General features: G+C 46.5%; 1 protein-coding gene across 1 annotated transcript in view; it reads left to right on the top strand.

The window, feature by feature from the left end:
- Positions 1–21,182, top strand: part of LOC149431485 (insulin-like growth factor 1 receptor) — a gene marked incomplete at its 3' end in the record, with an annotated part of 84,703 nt that overhangs the window by 49,313 nt on the left and 14,208 nt on the right. Inside the window, exons 2-3 of the mRNA XM_089665549.1 lie at positions 7,061–7,370; positions 11,168–11,307. Coding sequence (XP_089521675.1) covers positions 7,061–7,370; positions 11,168–11,307 — 450 coding nt within the window. The remainder of the gene's footprint in view (positions 1–7,060; positions 7,371–11,167; positions 11,308–21,182) is intronic.

The raw sequence follows: 21,182 nt of genomic DNA, 5'->3' as shown, positions 1-21,182 counted from the left end.
AGACGGGAATGGTTTGTGCAGCAAAGGGAGATATTTAGGACCAATCAAATCCATGTATAAACCCGGGACCAAAATCTTGGCTCCTTCAGACATATCCATCAGATGTGAAGAAGGGTGTCTGGTTCCTTGCACCCCTGAAAACACACAGGAGATGCAAAGGGAACAAATTTGGCCACCCGTACCATGGTCACCTATGAGGTCTTGGGCCTCTTCTTTGTTGCAGACCATCCATAGCCTTTTAAGTCTTGCCATAGTTCAAAGAAATGGTTTGTGATGGCTCCCAGTGTGTCCATATTGTACCATCAATGTAGTTTTGGAATAAAGGTACCTTCATCCAACCAGTTTTTCAGAAAGCCCTATCACCTTAGGTACACTGGCTCCTGAACACTGGAGGAACTTTCCCATCACACAACACACTATCACACCTTCACAATATGTTTCTGAGGGTCAAGAGAAGCTAGCAAAATGGTTTGAAATCACACTGGGAAAGAGTTCATTAGAAAGCCGATAGCCATTTTTATTTTAACCGGCGGTGGCAAGAGGATCTAAAGTTCGCTTTTAATTTTAGGTCCAATTTTAGGTAATGAAGCAAGGAAGACCTCTGGAGTGTTCACCTTCAAAAACAGTTGAGTAGAGTCAGCTCCTATATTTCTATCCTTGAAGGTTCTCTTACATTGCAAACCTGCTATTGCTTGCCTTGTATGTTGAGGTGTCTGGGTGCTTGCATTCTCCTCCTCAGCTTTCACTATTTCAGGGAGGTAGGTAGCCATGAGTTGTTTTTTGTTTTTGTTTTTTTTTTTGTCCAAGTAATAGTTGTTGCGACGTTCTCTCATCTGTCGTTCATTATGTATAATTATGCTTGCATAAGGGAAGGAGAACACACTTTGGGGTCATTTCTACCATGTGTTCCTCAGCGTATTTTGCTTAACCCCTGGCTGCTTGGTTTAATTCTTTATTTGTCCTGTACTTGCACAGAGAAGAGAAAAGAAAAAACAATTCCAAAGTTGACCATAGATGTTCTTCAACTGATGACTGGATTTTAGTTTCTAGTCTTCATAGTTTACCTCTAGAGTACTGGTCAACATTACTGCGTAGTGGTGCTTTCATGAGTACTCAACAGATGGGTACCAATAAACAGTCCGAAAACTTTAGATGGCACTTGAATAATGAATCCAAAGTCCAAATCTATGGTCCAATCACATTTTTATGCTGATCAGATTCTGTGGCAGGGGTTAGCTCAAGGTAACAACAGCGATGGGTTCGCGAAGTCCAACCCAGTTCTCTGACTTGTCCCCATTGAGATTGGCTGCCTGGGGTTGTTTGCCCACTCTGGAGTTGTGTGCTAACAGACAATTTTTCTCACCTGATAAGGCTGAGTTTGGGTGGATCAGATGATCATTTCATGAATGTTTTAACTGAGTGGTCTTCAAACTAGGGCCCTGTGCTTGCTTTTATCCGGTCCTTCAGGCTCTATTCCTCCCACTGACACCAACAATGGGGTACCATTCCTCCCACTGACACCAACAATGGAACACTATTCCTTTCCCTGACTGTATCGATTGGGTACTATTCCTTTCACTGACACAATTGATGGGACACGATTTCTTCCACCGACACCCTTGGCGGCACGCCGTTCCTCCCGCCGACACCCTTGGCGGCGCGCCGTTCCTCCCGCCGACACCCTTGGCGGCGCGCCGTTCCTCCCGCCGACACCCTTGGCGGCGCGCCGTTCCTCCCGCCGACACCCTTGGCGGCGCGCCGTTCCCCCCGCCGACACCCTTGGCGGCGCGCCGTTCCCCCCGCCGACACCCTTGGCGGCGCGCCGTTCCCCCCGCCGACACCCTTGGCGGCGCGCCGTTCCTCCCGCCGACACCATTGATGGCGCACCATGATTAGAAGGTTTAAAGACCCCCCCCCTTTAACTCCTACATGATGTCTATAGAGTTTGTTGCAGTCAGATGAGACGGTACATTGTTGTGGCTTTCACTGTGAAATGATAGTGGTGTTTGGAATAGGGAAGACAAAAAGGCGTTCATGCAACTTTCCTCCCAACCACATTACATCCTTCATTCACCAGGAAGGTAGATGGGGGCTGCTGTTCGCGCTCCAACACACGTCTGATCCTCCGGTGTCAACATTTCACCTGGAGTTGTCCAAGGGTGTGACAACATTTTCCTGAGCAATGCTGGTTTGATGTTTGTAATGGTAAAGCTTGGTGCGAAGTTGGCCACATGCTTCATTTGTTCTACAGTCTCCTTCGATTTAAAGGGTTAGTTCACTTTTACAAAAAAAAAAAGCTTCCTATGCGAGTGGGGGGGGGGGGGAGCCTGTGGATAAAAACAAACTGAAGCTTTGACTAAAGTTAGATATTGCCCTTGATTTAGATGTAGGCTATTTGCGTGCCTCTTGAAGTCTGGCTGATGGCATCATCTCCTCCTGCCTTGTTGCTAGGATGTTGCTAAGACACTCCCAGCTGTGACTGCTCACCCCCACCATCACAGCAGCAAGCTTTTTTTTTCCAGTTCAGACCCCCCTGGATGTGTTCTGTCTCCCGCTGTTGCAGTAAAAGATGAACTATGCATGTATGGGGAGGGGAGGGGGGTGGGGGGTTTGAAAGCATACTCCTGTGAGGGTGAGCAATAACAGCTGAAAGTGTCCTAGCAACTTCCTAGCAACAAGGCAGGACAGGATGATGGCATCTCTGGGAGTTTCTTGACAAGTTAAATAATACTACCCTTGCTATAGGCATAGGCTGTTTACGTACATCCTGAACCCCCCCCCCCCCCCCCGGCCTGTAAAACTCCCAGAGATGGCAGCATCCCATGTTTCTTGTTGCTAAGATGTTGCTGGTACACTCCCAGCTGACTAAAACCTTATTAGCACTCTCCCCTGTCATAGTAGTGCTGAGTTCAATGATGCTGCAAAAAAGGAGATGGTGGACCGCACATGTACAGGAGCTTGCTCCCGTGAGGGTGGAGGTGAGCAGTAATGCCTGGAAGTGTCTTAGCAACATCCTAGCAACAAAGCAGGATGGGATAATGCCACCTCTGGGAGTTTTTTTGGCCAGGGTTTTGAGAGGTTTGTAAGTGGCCTTGTTAGGGACCTGCCGGCGGTAGCCTCTAGCGTTCCACAGACGGGATTTCCCAAGGCGCGGAGTCTAAGCCCCGACCTGCTTGTTCACCAGGGCCCCTGATGGTGGGGATGGACTTGGAACCAGGTCGCGGCCCCTGGGTTCACCCAGCTGTGGTAGAAGCACCACCGGAGGTGTATAGCAGGTGAGAGCCTAATGTGAGGAGTTAGAGAGAGCAGAGTCGGGCAGGCCGGGTCGGTAGCGGTGGAGGCAGCACGGTACAGAACAGAAGGATAAACGGGTCACAAGCCGGGTTCGGTAACAGAAGATCAATACGTGTGGGATAAGACCGGAGAATGGTCAGGCAAGCCAAGCTTCAGAGCAGGAGATACCAAAGATCCATTATCTCCTGCGCTCAAAGACTCAGATCAAACAGGCGTTCGTAACAAGCAGCGTGTTGTGTGTTCATCCGCTGGTGATCAGAGGTTGTGCAGCGCTATCATGAAGCTGGGAAAGCTTGATAAAACTGCAGAAGAAGATGAAATAGAGCGCACAAACCTTGCGCATTACCTCAATAAATTATTATTATACAGTATTTATAAAGCGCCAATAGTTCGCTCAGCGCTGTACATTACAAAGGGGGACAGAACATGTGACAGAACAATACCAATACAATGCAAAACATGAGGGGATCGAGGGCCCTGCTCTTTCAAGCTTACAATCTAGGAGGGAGGGGATGGTGGCACAGGAGGAGATAGCTGTGGGGGATGGAGTGGTAGGAAGAGTGGAGGAGGTCGGCAAGTTAGCAGGGGGTGGGGTAGGCTTCCCTGAAGAGATGGGTTTTCAGGGTGCGCCTAAAGGAGAGGAGAGTAGGTGATAATCTGATGGGTTGGGGCAGGGAGTTCCAGAGGATAGGTGACACCCTGGAGAAGTCCTGGAGGCGGGCATGGGAGGAGGAGACCAGGGAACTAGAGAGAAGATAGTGACTAATTTTATTATAAAGGAGATATACTCACAAAGTGATGGTATAACAGGCATAAGTAACCATAATCCAAACAGGGTTACAGGTAAATCCAAAAGGTGGGGGGGAATGAATGCTAACGCGTTTCGAAGGGTGCTCCCTTCTTCATCAGAGCTGGGTTGAGCAGATAGAGACTTCAGTATGGCAGAGTTCCCATGGCAAGGAGATATTCAGCCACTGAGTGTCAGTATTACAGCAGTTCAGCCTGTTTGGATTATGGTTACTTATGCTTGTTATACTTTGTGTGTATATCTCCTTTATAATAAAATTAGTCACTATTTATTGAGGTAATGCGCAAGGTTTGTGCGCTCTTTCTTTCATCATCTTCTACAGTTTTATCAAGTTTCCCCAGCTTCATGATAGCGCTGCACAACCTCTGATCACCAGCGGATGAACACGCAACACGCTGCTTGTTACTAACGCCCGTTTGATCTGAGTCTTTGAGCGCAGCAAATATTTCCTTTATAATAAAATTAGTCACTATTTATTGAGGTAATGCGCAAGGTTTGTGCGCTCTTTCTTTCATCATCTTCCTCAGAGCAGGAGATAAGCAGCACATCAAAGGTCAGGCAAGGTCGGCAACAAAGCAATCTAATCTTCAGGAACGCAGGATACAGGTAAGACCATACGGCAATTAGAGCCAGACCTGACCTGTCTTAAATAGGGCGCACCGCATGCGCAAATCCGTGCGCGATCGCGGCCAGATCTGAGGTCCCTGACAGGCCTACACCTATAATAAGGGCATTCTCAAACTTTAGTCAAAACTGCAGTTTATCTACAGCCATCCCTTACCTGCGTGGGTGTTTTTTTTTAGTTTTTTTGGGGTAAAAGTGAACTAATCCTTTAAGTAGTTGGTGGGTCTACCATGATCAATATGCCAGGTCCGTAGTGGCATGTACATTAAGGCTAGGTTCATATCTGTGCGGGTGGTGCCGCTGCTGATCTGCACAAAAATCCGCGCAGCCGCACCTCCCGTACAGAGGAATGCGGACTCGCAGTCAGGTGCCATTCGTTCTAATGGAAATCGCAACCATACTGCGAACCGAGGTTCCCGTGCGGGCAGCGCTTTGAAGGGACTTCTTCCCTGCGTGTCCCAGGGCACGGGAGTCCATTCAAATGAATAGGCGCTAGTGCCCACGCAAAAGGCGACCCGCACGGCCACATACGTGTAAACCGGGGGTAAATGTGTAATTGTGCTGCAGTGTATAATAAATCCCAGCTGCTAGCTCATCATCAGATATCAATTGAGAAAACAATTCACATAAATAAGTGCTGCACTCAAGGAATCTAACATAGTGACCCTAAAAAAAATTCTACAATGGAAATAAAATCAAATGTGCCCAAAAAAAGTACAGAAAAATAAATCCACCATCTAAAAAGATGTGATACAGTTGACTTGCAATGTATCCTTCCACCAGAAAAGTAGTGCAGTTCTTCAAGCACCACTGTGTTCCTCCGCATGCCTAATAAATCGCGCTTGCTGCACCATTTTGACCCTCTATATTAGAGAAGTCAAGTAGATCCTAATGTAAGGAAGCCTCCGTGGTAAGGTGCAATACTCGTCAACCTCAGATGTACTGGCAAAGTACGTGCATGAAAAGAAAAACCACGGGTACCACATAGCATAAACCCCGTCCAGTTTAAATAGTTTATTAAAATGTGCCAAGGTACTCGCATAGATAAAAACATACAGCACTTGTAGTAAGTAAAGCCTGTCCTGAAAGTAAAGTGGGCCACCTCTAGACTCAGATTGCTTGATGGCGTCATGAACGCTGGCTCCTCCCTACGCGTTTCGTCACAATTGACATAGGTTTCTGTCCATTAATTTTTCCTATTTTGGGATTTTTTTTTCCATAGAATTGACAAGGGCTAGGAGCCTCTTAAGTTTGAGATTACTCGTCATATGTTGATACCTCTGACATCAGGACATGTCACCATGAAAGCCATAAAATCCTATCATACAGCACCTGTAGTAAGTAAAGCCTGTCCTGGAAGTAAAGTGGGTCACTTCTAGACTGATTGCTTGATGGCGTCACAAACGTTGGCTCCTCCCTACGAGTTTCGTCACAAATAGCATGTATATGTTTGTCCATTAATGTTTACTATTTTTTTTTAATTAATAGAATTGACAAGGGTTAGGAGCCTGTTTTGAGTTTGAGATTGCTTGTCTTATGTTGATACCTCTGACATTAGGGCATGAAATGTGGAGACCAAGTTTCACCATGAAAGCCATAAAATCCTAACATACAGCACCTGTAGTAAGTAAAGCCTGTCCTGGAAGTAAAGTGGGCCACTTCTAGACTCAGATTGCTTGATGGCGTCATGAACATTGACTCCTCCCTACGTGTTTCGTCACAAATGGCATGTATGTTTCTGTACAATAATTTTTCCTATTTTGTGATTTTTTTTTTTATAGAATTGATGAGTTAGGAGCCTCTTTTGAATTTGAGATTACTTGTCACATATTGATACCTCTGACATCAGGGCATGAAATGTGGAGACCACGTGTCCCATGAAAGCCATTAAATCCTAAGAGAGGTTCTAACCTTTATCCATGGTTTGGTGTATTTGTTGTATTTGGTTTTGCCGAGTTTTGGGCTTTAATTCTCACCATGCAATATGTTGGGAATGCGGCCTAAAAAAAAAAAAAAGAAAAAGGGATGTGGAACTTCACTGTGGATGGAGCTTGATGTCATTGTACATGTGGTCTAAACCGCCAGGGTACGCAAGTGTGATAATAGGAAGAGAAAAACCGCAACACTCCAAATTTGCTTGAAAACTGCACAGAGATAAAAAATCTATTACTGTATCTGCTACAAACATTTCCCTGCAGTAGATGCAATTTAATGAGGACATTTTTGTGGTTAGATCTTGAATTGAATAAATCCAATAGTTAAGGCTTTTGAATGAGATAGTTGTCTCCTAGGAGTTGTGTTTTCATTTTTTTTGTCTGATTTTTGTCTCTGCAGTGTGCCCCAGCAAGTGTGAGAGACTGGCCTGTACAGACAAGGGCGAGTGCTGCCATCCGGAGTGCCTGGGAAGCTGTACTGCCGCAAACAACGATAGCGCCTGTGTGGCTTGTCAGCATTTCTACTACGAAGGCCGGTGTGTCCCCAGCTGTCCCGAGAACACCTACAGCTTCCAGGGATGGCGCTGCATCACTCTGGAAGACTGTGCCACCATGCACACCGTATATAACGCTCTCACCCATTTCATCCTCCACAACGGGGAGTGTGTGGACGAATGCCCATCGGGATACAGAGTCAATGATAGCCAAAGGTAACCGTGTCGGTTTCTTTGTAATGATCAGGGGGAATGCAGTTCCAGTACCTCCAGCGTTGAATGTATGTAATGACAAGAGGTGCTGGAGGGTCTGTTGTCACTGGGGGGATCTATTGTTGCTAGGAGGGGTCACATGTTGCTGTGAGGGATCTACTTTTGAGGGAGGGGTCTAGCAATGCTGGCTGGTGAGGTCTATCGTTGCTGGGGGAGGTCCGTTGTAGGGGATTTGGGGTGTGGGGGGGGGGTCTTATGTTGTAGGCGGCTCGGGGGGAGGTCTATTGTTGAGGTCTATTGTTGTAGGAGGTTCTGGGGGGGGTCTATTGTTGAAGACTATTGTTGTAGGGGGTTCTGGGGGGTCTATTGTGTAAAGGGGATGTATAAGGGAGGCTCTTGTTGAAGAGGGGGTCTATTGTAGGGGGTTCTAAGGGGATCTATGGTTGTAGATGGGGATCTATTGTTGTAGGGGGTTCTAAGGGGATCTATTGTTGTAGGGGGTTCTGATGGCGATCTTTTGGTTGTTGAGGGGGATCTATTGTTACAGAGGGGGTCTTTTGTTGAGGGGGATCTATTGTTGGGGGTTCTAAGGGGATCTATGGTTGTAGGGGGAAGTCTCTTGTTGTAGATGGGGATCTATTGCTGTAGAGGGAGGATATATTTTTCTGCTTTTGTTGTTAAACTCTATACAAATGACTTAACACCACAAAATGATTGGTGGTATTCCCTAAAAGGGGAGGTACTGGGAGGTGGGTAGGGGGTTGAACCAAAGAACGGTGCTCAGAGGTGGGTAGGGGCGGAGACAAGGGGTGACTCAGAAGGGGGCAGTACCTTCACCTATTTTCCAAGGGGAAAAAAAGCCCTAGTAATGACCTTTATGCAAGCTTGGTATGACCTCCCCCCCAATGATTTAGCTTACAGTCACCTATGGAGTTAAAGTGGTTGTAAACCTCTGAAATGAACAAAGCATATCCTTATAGTGTGTACATGCCTCACTCCAAAGCACCTAGTGTGATTTATGGCTGCTGTCCCCTGCCTTTGCTATCTGCATGAGTAACTTCTGACAGTTAAGGCTGACACCAAGGCATCCCAGAGCACAGCCCCACCTCCTCCAGCACACAGAAGGTGATTGACTGCCCTTCCTTCCACTCAAGTCTCAGATTACACTCAGCTCCCTGGTGAATGCTGTGCAGTATGTGACATCAGATCCCTGCCCCCTGACTGCTGGTGGAATGCTGTGTAAATTCTGTAGTTTGAATGCTGTAGAGGAGAGCAGGATACAGATAAACAGGTACAACTTATGAAGGATTTGTTCCCTCTTTGTATCACCTGAGGCCAGTCACTTCACTGGGTATATGAAGGTGTGTACAATCCCTTTCATTTTTTAAATGCTTGTGGGTTCCCCTAGGGTACCTAGTGCAGGAATGTTTGTTCAGTGTTGATCTGTGCCTTTGTTGCTGATCTAGCATGGTTGATAGTTTTGACCTTCTTCCCTCCATCACGGTCTGACAATGCTGCTAGCAAGCGGACATCTTTTTAATCAAAGTGGTTGCAAACCCTCACATATACCCAGTAAAGTGACTGGCCTCAGGTGATACACAGAGATGAAACAAATCCTCTACATACGTTGTACCTGTTTATCTGCACACCCTCTCCTCTACAGCCTTCAAAGTCCAGAATTTACACAGGATCTCTCGGCTCTGAAAAGCAGAGGGTGGGGAGCTAAAGTTGCTCTGAGCCCTGATTAGAGGGAAGGGACACCCCTCCCCCTCACACAGGAACAGAGCTGTGACTGTCAATCACAGGCTGTGTGCCGGAGCTCCCTCCTGTCACCTTGTTATCTGCTGGTGTCAGGAAAACTTGTCAGAAATTATTATGCTCATTATGCTGATAGCAGAATGAGCCAGCAGACAGAAATGTCAGTATTTGTATAATACTCTGAGAATGCAGACCTACAACTGGAAGGGATTGGTTGATTCCTAGGCTTCCCACCCAGGGATTGGTTTTAGATGGTGTTCCCTAAGAAAGGGCTTGTCTGAGAGCTACAAGGTGGTGACAACAGCTGCCTGGCAATTCTGAGGAAATGTTTGCAGTTTTTTGGGAGTAGTCTGTTCCTCCCATATCTGTTTGTCCTTTTTGGGGTTTTCTTTGTGGGGGGGGGGGTGGTTTTGCTCCCCTCTTCTATTTTGCTCCTCACGGTCTTTTTTCCTCACTTCTTTTGTGGTGTTTAGGCTTTGTAGTTTTGTGGGAAGTGTTCTCACCAATGAGAATAGCTGCACCTACTCCCTCTTCCTTCCTCTTCCTCCAAGTCACCTTTTCTCTTCTCTCCGCCCCCCTACCCGCCTCCGAGCACCGTCCCTCTACACACCACCCCCGCAGTGCTGCCCCTTATAGAGAATACAGAGCCAATTGTCTTTTTTTTTTTTTTTTTTTAAGTCATTTGCTTGGAATTTAATACCAAAGACCGTAAAATAGATCCCTTGCCAACAATAGACACCCCCACCAGCAACAGTAGATGAACCCCAGCAACTATAGACCCACCTACCAGCACCAATACACCCCATCAGCACCACCAGCGACGATAGACCTCCACCAGCAACAAGATCCCTAGGAACTGGTATCCGTAGACTCTCCGGGAGCCAGCAACAATAGATTCTCCTCAACAGTAGATATCCCCAGGTACATAAGACCCCCCCAGCAGCCAGAAACAATAGATCCCACAGCAAACTGCATCAGTAAACCCTCCAGCAGTTAGCAACAATAGATATGCCCAGCAACAATATATCCACTACTGATAGCAATAGATCTAGTACCATCAGCAACAATAGATCCCCACTAGCAACATGAGATCCCCAGGATCTGACATCTGTAGACTCGCCAGCAAGAGTAGAACCCCCCCCCCCAGCAACATAAGACCCTCCAGCAACAGTAGACTTCCCAAACCCAGCAATAATCTCCCCAGCAGCCAGAAACAATAGATCCCACAACAGACTGCATCAATAGACCACCCAGCAGCTCGCAATAGTACACCAATAGATTAATATTTGAACAATAGATTTCCACAGCAGCCAGCAACAATAGGTCCCCCAGCAGCCGGTATCAATAGACCCTTCAGCAGAAGGCAACAATAGAGACCCTTCAGCAGAAGGCAACAATAGAGACCCTTCAGCAGCTGGCAACAATAAATACCCCTCCACACTACATATTAGCAGCAATAGATCCACCACCAGCAACAATAGACCCCCTGCCCAGCAACAGTAGATCTCCACAGCAGCCAGAAACAATAGATCTCACAACAGAATGCATCAATAGACAATCCAGCAGCTTGCAACAATAACACAAGACCCCCCCCCCAACAATAGATCCACCAGACCCCCCCCCCCTTCCCTGCAGAGCAACACCAATAGATTAATATTTGAACAATAGATCCGTCAGCAGCCGCAACAATAGAGACCCTTCAGCAGCCGGAAACAAATCCCCCCCACACTAGATACCATCAGCAGCAATAGATCCACCAACAGCAACAATAGCCCTTCCTGCCCAGCAACAGTAGATCTCCCCAGCAGCCGGAAACAATAGACCCGTTCCAGAAACAGAATACTCCACAGCAAGAATAGACCCAGCACCAGCAACACTACCCTCCCCAGTGACAATAGATCCCCCAGCAGCCAGTATCTGTAGATCCTCCAGCATACATGCATTCAGTGCTGGATTTGACGGAACTGCATATCTCCATATTCCCTGATGATATGTCTGTCTATGTAATCTCACTGATTACGTTTTTTTCTTCCGTCCCGCAGTATGTTCTGCACTCAGTGTGAGGGTCACTGTCCTAAAGTCTGCATCGAGGAGAAGACCATCGACTCCGTCACCTCGGCACAGTTGTTGGAAGGATGTACAGTGCTGCAAGGAAACCTGTTGCTCAACATCCGCAAAGGCCGTAAGTAGCAAGAAATGACAGCGGTGACACCGGCCCGTGTGGCTTGTGATGGACAATGATCTTAGTAAGGCTTCTCTATGAGGCAGTAATGAGCACGTCGGACCATTGGAAGCTTTGGAGGAGATCGGCTGGTCCCAGCCATGCGGTGAATCGTCCTCCAGAGCCCGGACAGGCATTGCGCTCATTCACAGTACGACTATATCCTGCACTTGTGGTTTCCATCCAATGATGGTTTTCCCATTACATTTGCTTCATTTCTTTTTAGTATGTTTCATGATCAGATCTGGTTCTTATTTATTTCAGGTACTTCTATAGTTCTGTCAATTTATGCAGCGCTTTACATATATATTGTACATTCACATCAGTCCCTAACCCTCAAGGGGCGTACAATCTAAGGTCCCTAACTCACATTCATACATACACATACTAGGGCCAATTGAGACAGGAGCCAATTGACATACCAGCATGTCTTTGGAGTGTGGGAGGAAACCGGAGTACCCGGAGGAAACCCACGCAGGCACAGGGAGAACATGCAAACTCCAGGCAGGTGGTGCCATGGTTGGGATTTGAACCAACGATCCGAGTACTGCCAGGCGGAAGTGCTAACCATTTAGCCACTGTGCTGCCCATAGTTCTTCTGTTCAGGTAGATTTTGCCTTCTCCTGTTGGAGGTTGAGGTATCCTTTCTTTTCGCATGTGTGATTAATGCATTCTATTTGAAACATGCCCAACAGACATGCTGTTACTGCCATGATTACTTCCACAGGGTACGCCATGGCTTGCGCCACCTAACACATGTGGGTGGAACTGACCACTAGGAAATGTTGGGACATAGCAATTTGACCCTATAATTTGCGCATACTTAACCCCCCTGGTGGTATTCCTGAGTGTAGCTCGGAGTAAAGTTTCAGTAGCACAAGTGGTAACCCCGCGATACACTCAGGAATACCATGCGGCGCTGCTCCGGGATCTGTTCTTCTCTTACCTTGTCCTGCGCTCCCACGATGTCCCTCCTGCAGTGTCCCCTGTAATGTCCTCTGGCCGATGCCGGCATCCGTCTTCCGGGTTCCGTCCCCTGCGACGTCGGGACGTACGGGGGACAGAACTGGCGGGAAATTTGAAAATGACAAAAAGTGACATTCACACAATACACTAAAATCACATAGTATAACATTCCTGTATCAAACCATTTCACATACATTTTGTCCCGAGTGCTTTGTCCGGCGCCCTGCCTGCATTTTTACTGTTCTTTCTGCCTGGAAACTGAGAAACGTCCATGGCGTCCAAAAAGCCTCCCTTTAGGTCAAAATCGGTTTTAGACCGGCTAGAGAACAGCGATAGTAAATCAGAACCACTTGCAGAATTGAGTGATAATGATTCGTGGGGGAAATTCATCATCAGACACTGAAAACGATTCTGCGACTTTGCTCAGTGATGTGCGACCTTGGCGCTATATTTCAAATTTCAGTGTTTTTGGTTTGATTATATTATTGAATTAAATTTATTATTATTATATTATTTTTTATGATTATTTATTATATTATAATTTATGATTTCGTGTTTCAAATTTTATTCTACCCGGGATGTTTACTAGACTCTTGTTCGGACAGATTTCAGTGAGTTATTCCTAAAAATTACAGGCCTACAATAAAAAAAAATACATATTTCAATGCAAAAAAATGTACCGCTTTGAGCACAGAAATACTGACATAATCAGACCACTATGGAGGTTAAAGCAGAACTGCAATCTGCCACTCAGGTGGCTCCACACCCCCCTCTGACACTGCTATTGCGTATGTGCTAACAAGCGCTGCCTGCCCTTCGGGTCCTGGTAGAGACCATCGGCACAACTCTATGCATGCAGGTGACTTTTGATGCATGCGCAAAAATAGGGATGGTCTGTGACTATCCTAATAGTTGTCTTTGCTCTTGCACGGGAAATCCTGGGCATGCGCAGCTGGTCTGGGATACCTGCACATGTGCAGCTGTGCTACAGGGCTCTCTCAGGACATTAAGCCCTGAAGCACATATGCGCATGTGCAGAAATTTGCTATGTTGGCCCCCTCCTCCTGATAGGTCTGGACAGAAAATTTTTGGCTGATCAGATGCTTCTGCTATGTTCAGAGAAACCAGCGCATGTACAGCTGTCCTCCAGGACTCTCTCAGGACCCGAAGCCTATCAGCACATTTGCGCACGTGCAAGTCACCTTCCACACATGCACGAAGATGCTCACAGCCATCTTTGCGCATGTGAGGGAAATCTCATGCACAGATTGGCAGAGAAACCAGCCCTGCAGCACATGCGCAGAAACTTGCTATGTTGGCAGCCTCCTTTTGATAGGCGCCAGATGAAAAATTTTTGGCTGATTAGATGCTGCTATGGAGATGGTTGAAAAACCAGTGCATGTGCAGCTGTGCCGAAGGACACTGCAAGGACCTGAAGTCCTGCAGAACATCTGCGACATGCTGGTGACTTTTCACGCACTTGCAAAGACAGGGAAAGTCTAGGACTTCCATTATAGCCATCTTTGCGCATGCAGGGGAAATCCCGTACATGCGCAGGTAGGCGGGTAAACCAGCATGTACACAGCTGTAAAGCGAAACAAAAACGAGAAGCGCACCAACCTTGCGCATTACCTCAGTAACCAAAATGTATTAATTACAAAATGATACAAACAGCGAATAAAATCAGGCATGTAAGTCCTCAGAGGGACTTGAAAGATAAGGAGCCAGCGCGAATCCCATCATGCGGGTAGACACTCAGTACAGCTGACGCGTTTCGAAGGGCATCCCTTCTTCATCAGAACTCTATCATTTTGTAATTAATAAATTTTGGTTACTGAGGTAATGCGCAAGGTTGGTGCGCTTCTCGTTTTTGTTTCGCTTTGCAGTATTGGTCGGGCTTCCCCAGCCTTGTTTGGAGCTGCACAACTCTATATGCATTGGTGGTCGATTTTTCCAGTTCTGGTTCCGTCCATCCACCACCCGCCTGGGTCCTAGAGCGCAGGAGAAGTCATGTCTGGATTATGTGCACAGCTGTGCCACAGGACGCTCTTAGAAGCCCTGCAGCACATGCATGTGACTAGCCACTCATGCAGAAAGATGCGGAAGGTCTAGTACTTACCCGATAGCCATCTTTGCGCATGCAGAGGAACTCCTGCACATATAGGCATGGAAACCAGCGCATGCACAGATGTGCTACTGGACTGTCCCAGGGTCCGAAGCTCTGCAGCCCATCTGCGCATGTGCAAGTGACTACACGCATGCGCAAAGACTGGGCAAGTCTAGGACTTCCCTTTTAGCTGTCTGTGCATGTGTGGGATTTCATGCACATACGCAAAGAGGGTCAGGGAAACAAGAATGTTTTTAGCTGTGCCACAAGGCTCTCTCAGGACCTGAAGCCCTTCAGCACGCATGCACAGGATCAGAAATTCACTATGTTGGTGTCCTTGGCCCCCTCCTCTCAATAGGAACCAAATTGAAAATGTTTGGCGGATCATATGCTGCCATTATGCAAATGATCCGAGAAACCAGCACATGTGCAACTGTGCCCAAGGACTCTCTCAGGACACGAAGCCCTGCAGCATAGCTGCTCACATGCTGGTGATATTTCATGCATGTGCAAAGACAGGGAAAGTCTAGGCCTTCCCTGATGGCCATCTTTGCACATGCAGGAGTAATCCCACACATGCACAGATGGGTGGGGAAACCAGCATGCACACAGCTGTGCCACAGGACTCTCTCAGAACCTGTAGCCCTGCAGCACATTTGTGCACGTGTAGAAATCCATTACGTTCTTGGCCCTCCTCCTCCCGCTAGGAGCAGGATGGAAAATTTTTGGGTTTATCAGATGCTGTGGCTATGCAGATGATCAGAGAAACCAGCGCATGCGCAGCTGTGCCACAGGGCTCTCTCAGGACCCAAAGCCCTGGAGCACATCTTTGCACGTACAGATGACATTCCACACATTTATTAAGATGGGGAAATCCTGCACATGCGCAAATGGGCGGGGAAACCAGAGGATGTGCAGCTGTGTCACAGGACTCTCTCGGAACCTGAAACCCTGCAGCACACCTGCCCACGTGACTTCCCACGCATGTGCAGCTGGTCAGAGAAACCAGCGCATACACAGCTGTGCCATGGGGCTCTCAGAACCTGAAACCCTTCACACCTGCCCACGTGACTTCCCACGCATGTGCAGCTGGTTTGAAAAACCAGCGCATACACAGCTTTGCCATGGGGCTCTCTCAGAACCTGAAACCCTTCAGATCTGCCCATGTGACTTCCCACGCATGGGCAGATGGTCAGAGAAACAATTGCATACACAGCTGTGCCATGGGGCTCTCTCAGAACCTGAAACCCTTCACACCTGCCCATGTGACTTCCCATGCATGAGCAGATGGCCAGAGAAACCAACATATACACAGCTGTGCCATGGGGCTCTCTGAGAACATGAAACCCTTCATATCTGCCCACGGGACTTCCCATGCATGGGCAGATGGTCAGAGAAACAATTGCATACATCGCTGTGCCATGGGGCTCTCTCAGAACCTGAAACCATTCACACCTGCCCATGTGACTTCCCACGCATGCGCAGATGGTCAGAGAAACCAATGCATACACAGCTGTGCCATGGAGCTCTCTCAGAACCTGAAACCCTGTAGCACACCTGCCCACGTGACTTCCCACGCATGCGCAGATGGTCAGAGAAACCAACGCATACACAGCTGTGCCATGGGGCTCTCTCATGACCCGATGCCCTTCAGTACATCCACGCATGGTGGCTTTGTTGGTCCGCCTCCCAATTGGAGCCGGTTGAAAAATTTTTGGTTGATCAGATGCTGCAGGTATTCCAATAGCTGCTGATGAGCACGCTTTGTTTTTTATTATTATACAGGATTTATATGGCGCCAACAGTTTGCTCAGCACTTTACAATATAAAGGGAGACAATACAGCAACAATACAGTTCAATACAAGAGGGTTAGGAGGGCCCTGATCCTGGGGGATTATTGTTTGGATGAAGGAACCTGTTAGATTTTTATTTTTCAACCCCGCAGGCTGAAAAAAAACAAAAAAACGTAAGGAGTACAGTCAGCTTTAGAAGAACTTTTCAACTGGTAGGTCAGATTAATCGCAAGTTCCTTGTTCCAGGTTTCTATCCAGGTACCCAAAAACATTGTACATCCATGTTAAATCGACACGTCTAGCACTTTGTCCAGTTGCAGGCTACCCTGTACATACAGTTGCCATAATAGAAAGTATCGGCAGATGTTTTAGATTTGTTGGAAATAGTCTGTAAAACAAAGAGCGCCTTGTTCCTGCACCTTTATCGCACCTCATTTACCCCGCTTACCTTTTTGGCTGAATGATACAGCCTTGGTTGTTTGGCAGGGAGCGCAGCGCTGAGTCGCAGGGGTTAGTGTCGAAGTCTGCAGCTAGATTTGGACGAGGTTACAGATGGGAGTATATCACAGCCGTGTGATTCTGGAGGAAGCTTCAATAATTCATGCGGCCCGAGACTGCAACTGCTGGCGCAGCCTGTGCCAAGAGAGAGGCTGCTGAAAGCTCGGGACCTGTTACTGGCATCCACGTGGAGTATTCTTGGAAACGCCAGCGGATCCGTGGAGAACTTATGAATGGGAGTTTAACAGCATCCTTTCCTGATTCTGTACCTGTCACTTCTCCGATGCTCAGGCTGGCAGGTGTTTCATCGCACGCTCCTTTTGCTGCATTTTAGCCAGATGTTCTGATCGAAAAAGCCATTGGTGCCCTGAGCAAAAACTACTCTTCTTGGAGGGTTCAATTTTTAAATTTTTTTTTTTTTTTTAACTGAACGGATGAAATTTCTTCACAATAATGCTGTGGGCTTTCGGGTTGATCAGATGCTGTCGCTATGCAGATGATCAGAGAAACCAGTGCATGCGCAGCTGTGCCACAGGGCTCTCTCAGGACCCAAAGCCCTGCAACACATCTTTGCACATGCAGATGACATTCCACACATATATTAAGATGGGGAAAATATAGGACTTCCTCTACAGCCATATTTGCTCATGCACGGGAAATCCAGCACATGCGCAAATGGGTGGGGAAACCAGAGGATGTGCAGCTGTGTCACAGGACTCTCTCAGAACCTGAAAAACTGCTGCACACCTGCCCATGTGACTTCCCACGCATGCGCAGATGGTCAGAGAAGCCAATGCATACACAGCTGTGCCATGGAGCTCTCTCAGAACTGAAACCCTTCACATCTGCTCATGGGACTTCCCACGCATGCGCAGATGGTCAGAGAAACCAGCACATACACAGCTGTGCCATGGAGCTCTCTCAGAACCTGAAACCCTTCACACCTGCTCACGTGACTTCCCACGCATGCGCAGATGGTCAGAGAAACCACCGCATACACAGCTGTGCCATGGGGCTCTCTCAGAACCTGAAACCCTTCAGATCTGCCCACGTGACTTCCCACGCATGCGCAGATGGTCAGAGAAACCAACGCATACACAGCTGTGCCATGGAGCTCTCTCAGAACCTGAAACCCTTCACACCTGCCCACTTGACTTCTCACGCATGCGCAGATGGTCAGAGAAACCAACGCATACACAGCTGTGCCATGGGGCTCTCTCATGACCCGAAGCCCTGGAGCACATCTGCACATGTGCAGAAATCCACTATGAATGGTGGCTTTGTTGGTCCGCCTTTCGATAGGAGCCGGTTGAAAATTTTTTGGTTGATCAGATGCTGCAGGTATTCCGATAGCTGCTGATGAGCATGCTGTATTGTTTGGGTGAAGGAACCTGTTTTTCATAAAGGATCAACAAAATCTAACAAAAATAAATAACTGGATACGGGGCAGGATGGCCACCCTGACTTGTTTGTGGCTACGCAGCCCCATACATAAATGATGTGTTCCTACACCTTTCTATCAGAACTAGCATTAAAATATAACTGAAGGCAAAACTTTTTTTGTTTGTTTTTTTAGTTTTGGATAGAGTGGAGAGGGATTAGAACCCCTGTCAGGCTTTTCTTGCTGTCTGTGTCCCTGTTAGGCAGATTCCACCTCTCCATGTGTCCTTTTTACCATGATCATCGAAAGTGAAAGTAAAAGGAAATCTCAAATTTTGAGTTGCTCCCGAAAAAGTAATAAAGGGGAAGTCTTTCCCCCACAGTTACTACCTTTTGTACCACTTGCCCCTCCCTCCTAGATTGTAAGCTCCCAGGATCAGGGCCCTCCTATCTGTCTTGTATTGAACTGTATTGTTGCTGTATTGTCTCCCATTATATTGTAAAGCGCTGAGCAAACTGTTGGTGCGATATAAATCCTGTATAATAATAATATATAAATCCTGTATAATAATAATATATAAATCCCGTATAATAATAATATATAAATCCTGTATAATAATAATATATAAATCCTGTATAATAAAAATAATATAAATCCTGTATAATAAAAATAATATATAAATCCTGTATAATAATATATAAATCCTGTATAATAAAAATAATATATAAATCCTGTATAATAATAATATAAATCCTGTATAATAATAATATATAAATCCTGTATAATAATATATAAATCCTGAATAATAATAATAATATATAAATCCTGTATAATAATAATAATATGTCTTCCAATCTGGGCACTAGTGCTGGTCCCCAAGGAATTCCCTTAATTTGCAGGGATTTCCTCTCACTTCTTGTTTTGGCTATAGGACAGTAAGGGAAATTGAAGTGAATGGAAATCTCCCCAATGGGCCTATAGTTCTACTTTAAAGCAGAACTAAACTGTATCTGAGCACCACAAACTGAAAACGCTATTTCATTTAATTTTCAAAGCAAACTCCCCGATCCATCCATATCTCCATGCTTTATTATGTTGAGAAACGCTTTCAAAAATTACCCCCATTGCATTTCTAGGTGCGGCCATCTTCAGTAAGGGCAGATGATTCATATAGCATTTACTTCCTGGAATCCCTCTGCCCTTAGCTCAGGTGGGAGGGAGTGCTTGACTGAGAGAGCCCCCTCCTACCATGAAGACTCCTGAGATGTATGACATCATTTTGGCCTAGGCCAGAAACCAGGAAGGTACTGAAGAAATGCAAAAAATTTAAGTCTAAAACAATAAATATAATATACATTCCTATCTATTCACTAATGCTAGCAGTGGAAGGTTTAAAAATACTTCATATTGATTGCGATAATTTAGTTCCACTTTAAGTGCTACTAAAACAAATATGTAGGGTTGTTAGTGTAGAAAGTCCTTGTTTGCATTTCTCTCTAATAGTACAGTTTGTATTTATTCCACTAATGCCAACGGCCATTTTAGGCGTGAACTGCCATTTGTGCTTTTTGATCTGTGGGCATCTATTACAAAATTGAGTAGGCAGCGAAGGAGCCACTCGCTCCACGTAAGGAACAAAATAGGCGGAAAAACTCCCATATCCACCTTATCTAGTAATAGTTGGTCAAATTCAACTGGACTTGTTCTGTAATGTTGAAGATGTTTCATAGCTTTCCAGGTCACTACTTCAGTTTCTAGGGCAGCCTTTTATCAAGCAGAGAAATCCCTAAAATAATTGAGGTCTTGGGCATCCCTTACAAGAAGCAATTCATTGGAGGTCAGGGAGGAAATTGCCCTCTGCATTGGACGTGAATAAGAAGACTTGCCAAAACAATAATTGGCTTTATGCTGTTGGCTTTGCCAGGTGGCATTGGCCCTGGAGCTATGTAGGCACCATCAGATGGGAAGTCAATTGGCCACAACCCCAGGAACCCCTAGCAAGTTCTGGAAGAACCTCTGGTAACCTCTAGAGGAACCTTGTTTTGGAATGGCTGTTCTAGTTTCAGGTAGACACCCAGAGTTTTTATTCACATTTTAGGACATCTTAGTATTTAAAGTGTAAGTTCACCTTCAGCAAGATTTTCCTAAAATTCCATCAAGCATTTCCATATCCTGTGAATAATACATACCTGAGCTCCTCCTCTTTTAAATGGTGCCTGTTCTTCTATTACACATGAAGCTCGGGAGGCCTCTCCACAAACACCTCTGGCCCCTTGATCCACGTCCATGTTGCTATTTGATGGATGGGCTGAACATTTGATTTGTGTACCCCCGTAGCGGCAGTTCAAACTATGCATGCAGTGCGCTCCCCCTTGCTCCAGCTGAGTTCATTAAAGGCTGCTCTGGGTCTTTCAATCCATGTGGGCGAACAGTTTAAATGGTCCAAAGCAGCCACTATTGACCTCATTTGGAGCAAAGGAGAGCACACTGTGCACGTACACTGTTTGAATGGCCCGAAGTGCCACATCTGACTTCGGTTGGAACGGGAGAGAGTGCGCTGTGCATGTGCGCAGTTTGAAAAGCCAAGAGCAGCTGCTAGGGGGCGCACAAATCAAATGTCCAGCCTGTTCTACAAACAGGATAGAGGGGCCAGTGGTTTTTGTGGACGGCCCCCACAGTTGCTGCATATGCACTATTTAAAACAGAACAAGTGCTAGTATGTACTATTCTCAGGATATGGAAGAGGAACATACTCTTTAAACAGAAACTTCAAACTTTTTTTTTTTTTCCCCATAGCTGCTGACTTTTAAAAATCAGGCACTTGCCTGTGCATGGAGTCCAGTGTTGCCTTCCCAAATCCAGTTCTTATTACCGTTGTTGGTCCCCAGCACCGCCATCTAGGATATGGAAGCCAGCTGTGGCTTCCTGAGGAACCACAGCCATCTCTCCAGTACACATGCGTGAGCATGGGTGAATGGCCCTGCAGCTTCCTGGGAAACATGACGTCTCCAGAATGCAAGGGGCTTCATCCTTGCCTAGGCAGGGATTGCCAAAGTAGGAGTAGGTACTGATTAAAACCTTGCTTGCTCC

Source organism: Staurois parvus, unplaced genomic scaffold (assembly GCF_062004578.1).
Source record: "Staurois parvus isolate SC_StPar_1 unplaced genomic scaffold, SC_StPar_1.0 ptg002238l, whole genome shotgun sequence".
Taxonomy (NCBI): domain Eukaryota; kingdom Metazoa; phylum Chordata; class Amphibia; order Anura; family Ranidae; genus Staurois; species Staurois parvus.
This window is presented reverse-complemented; position numbering and strand designations above follow the sequence as displayed.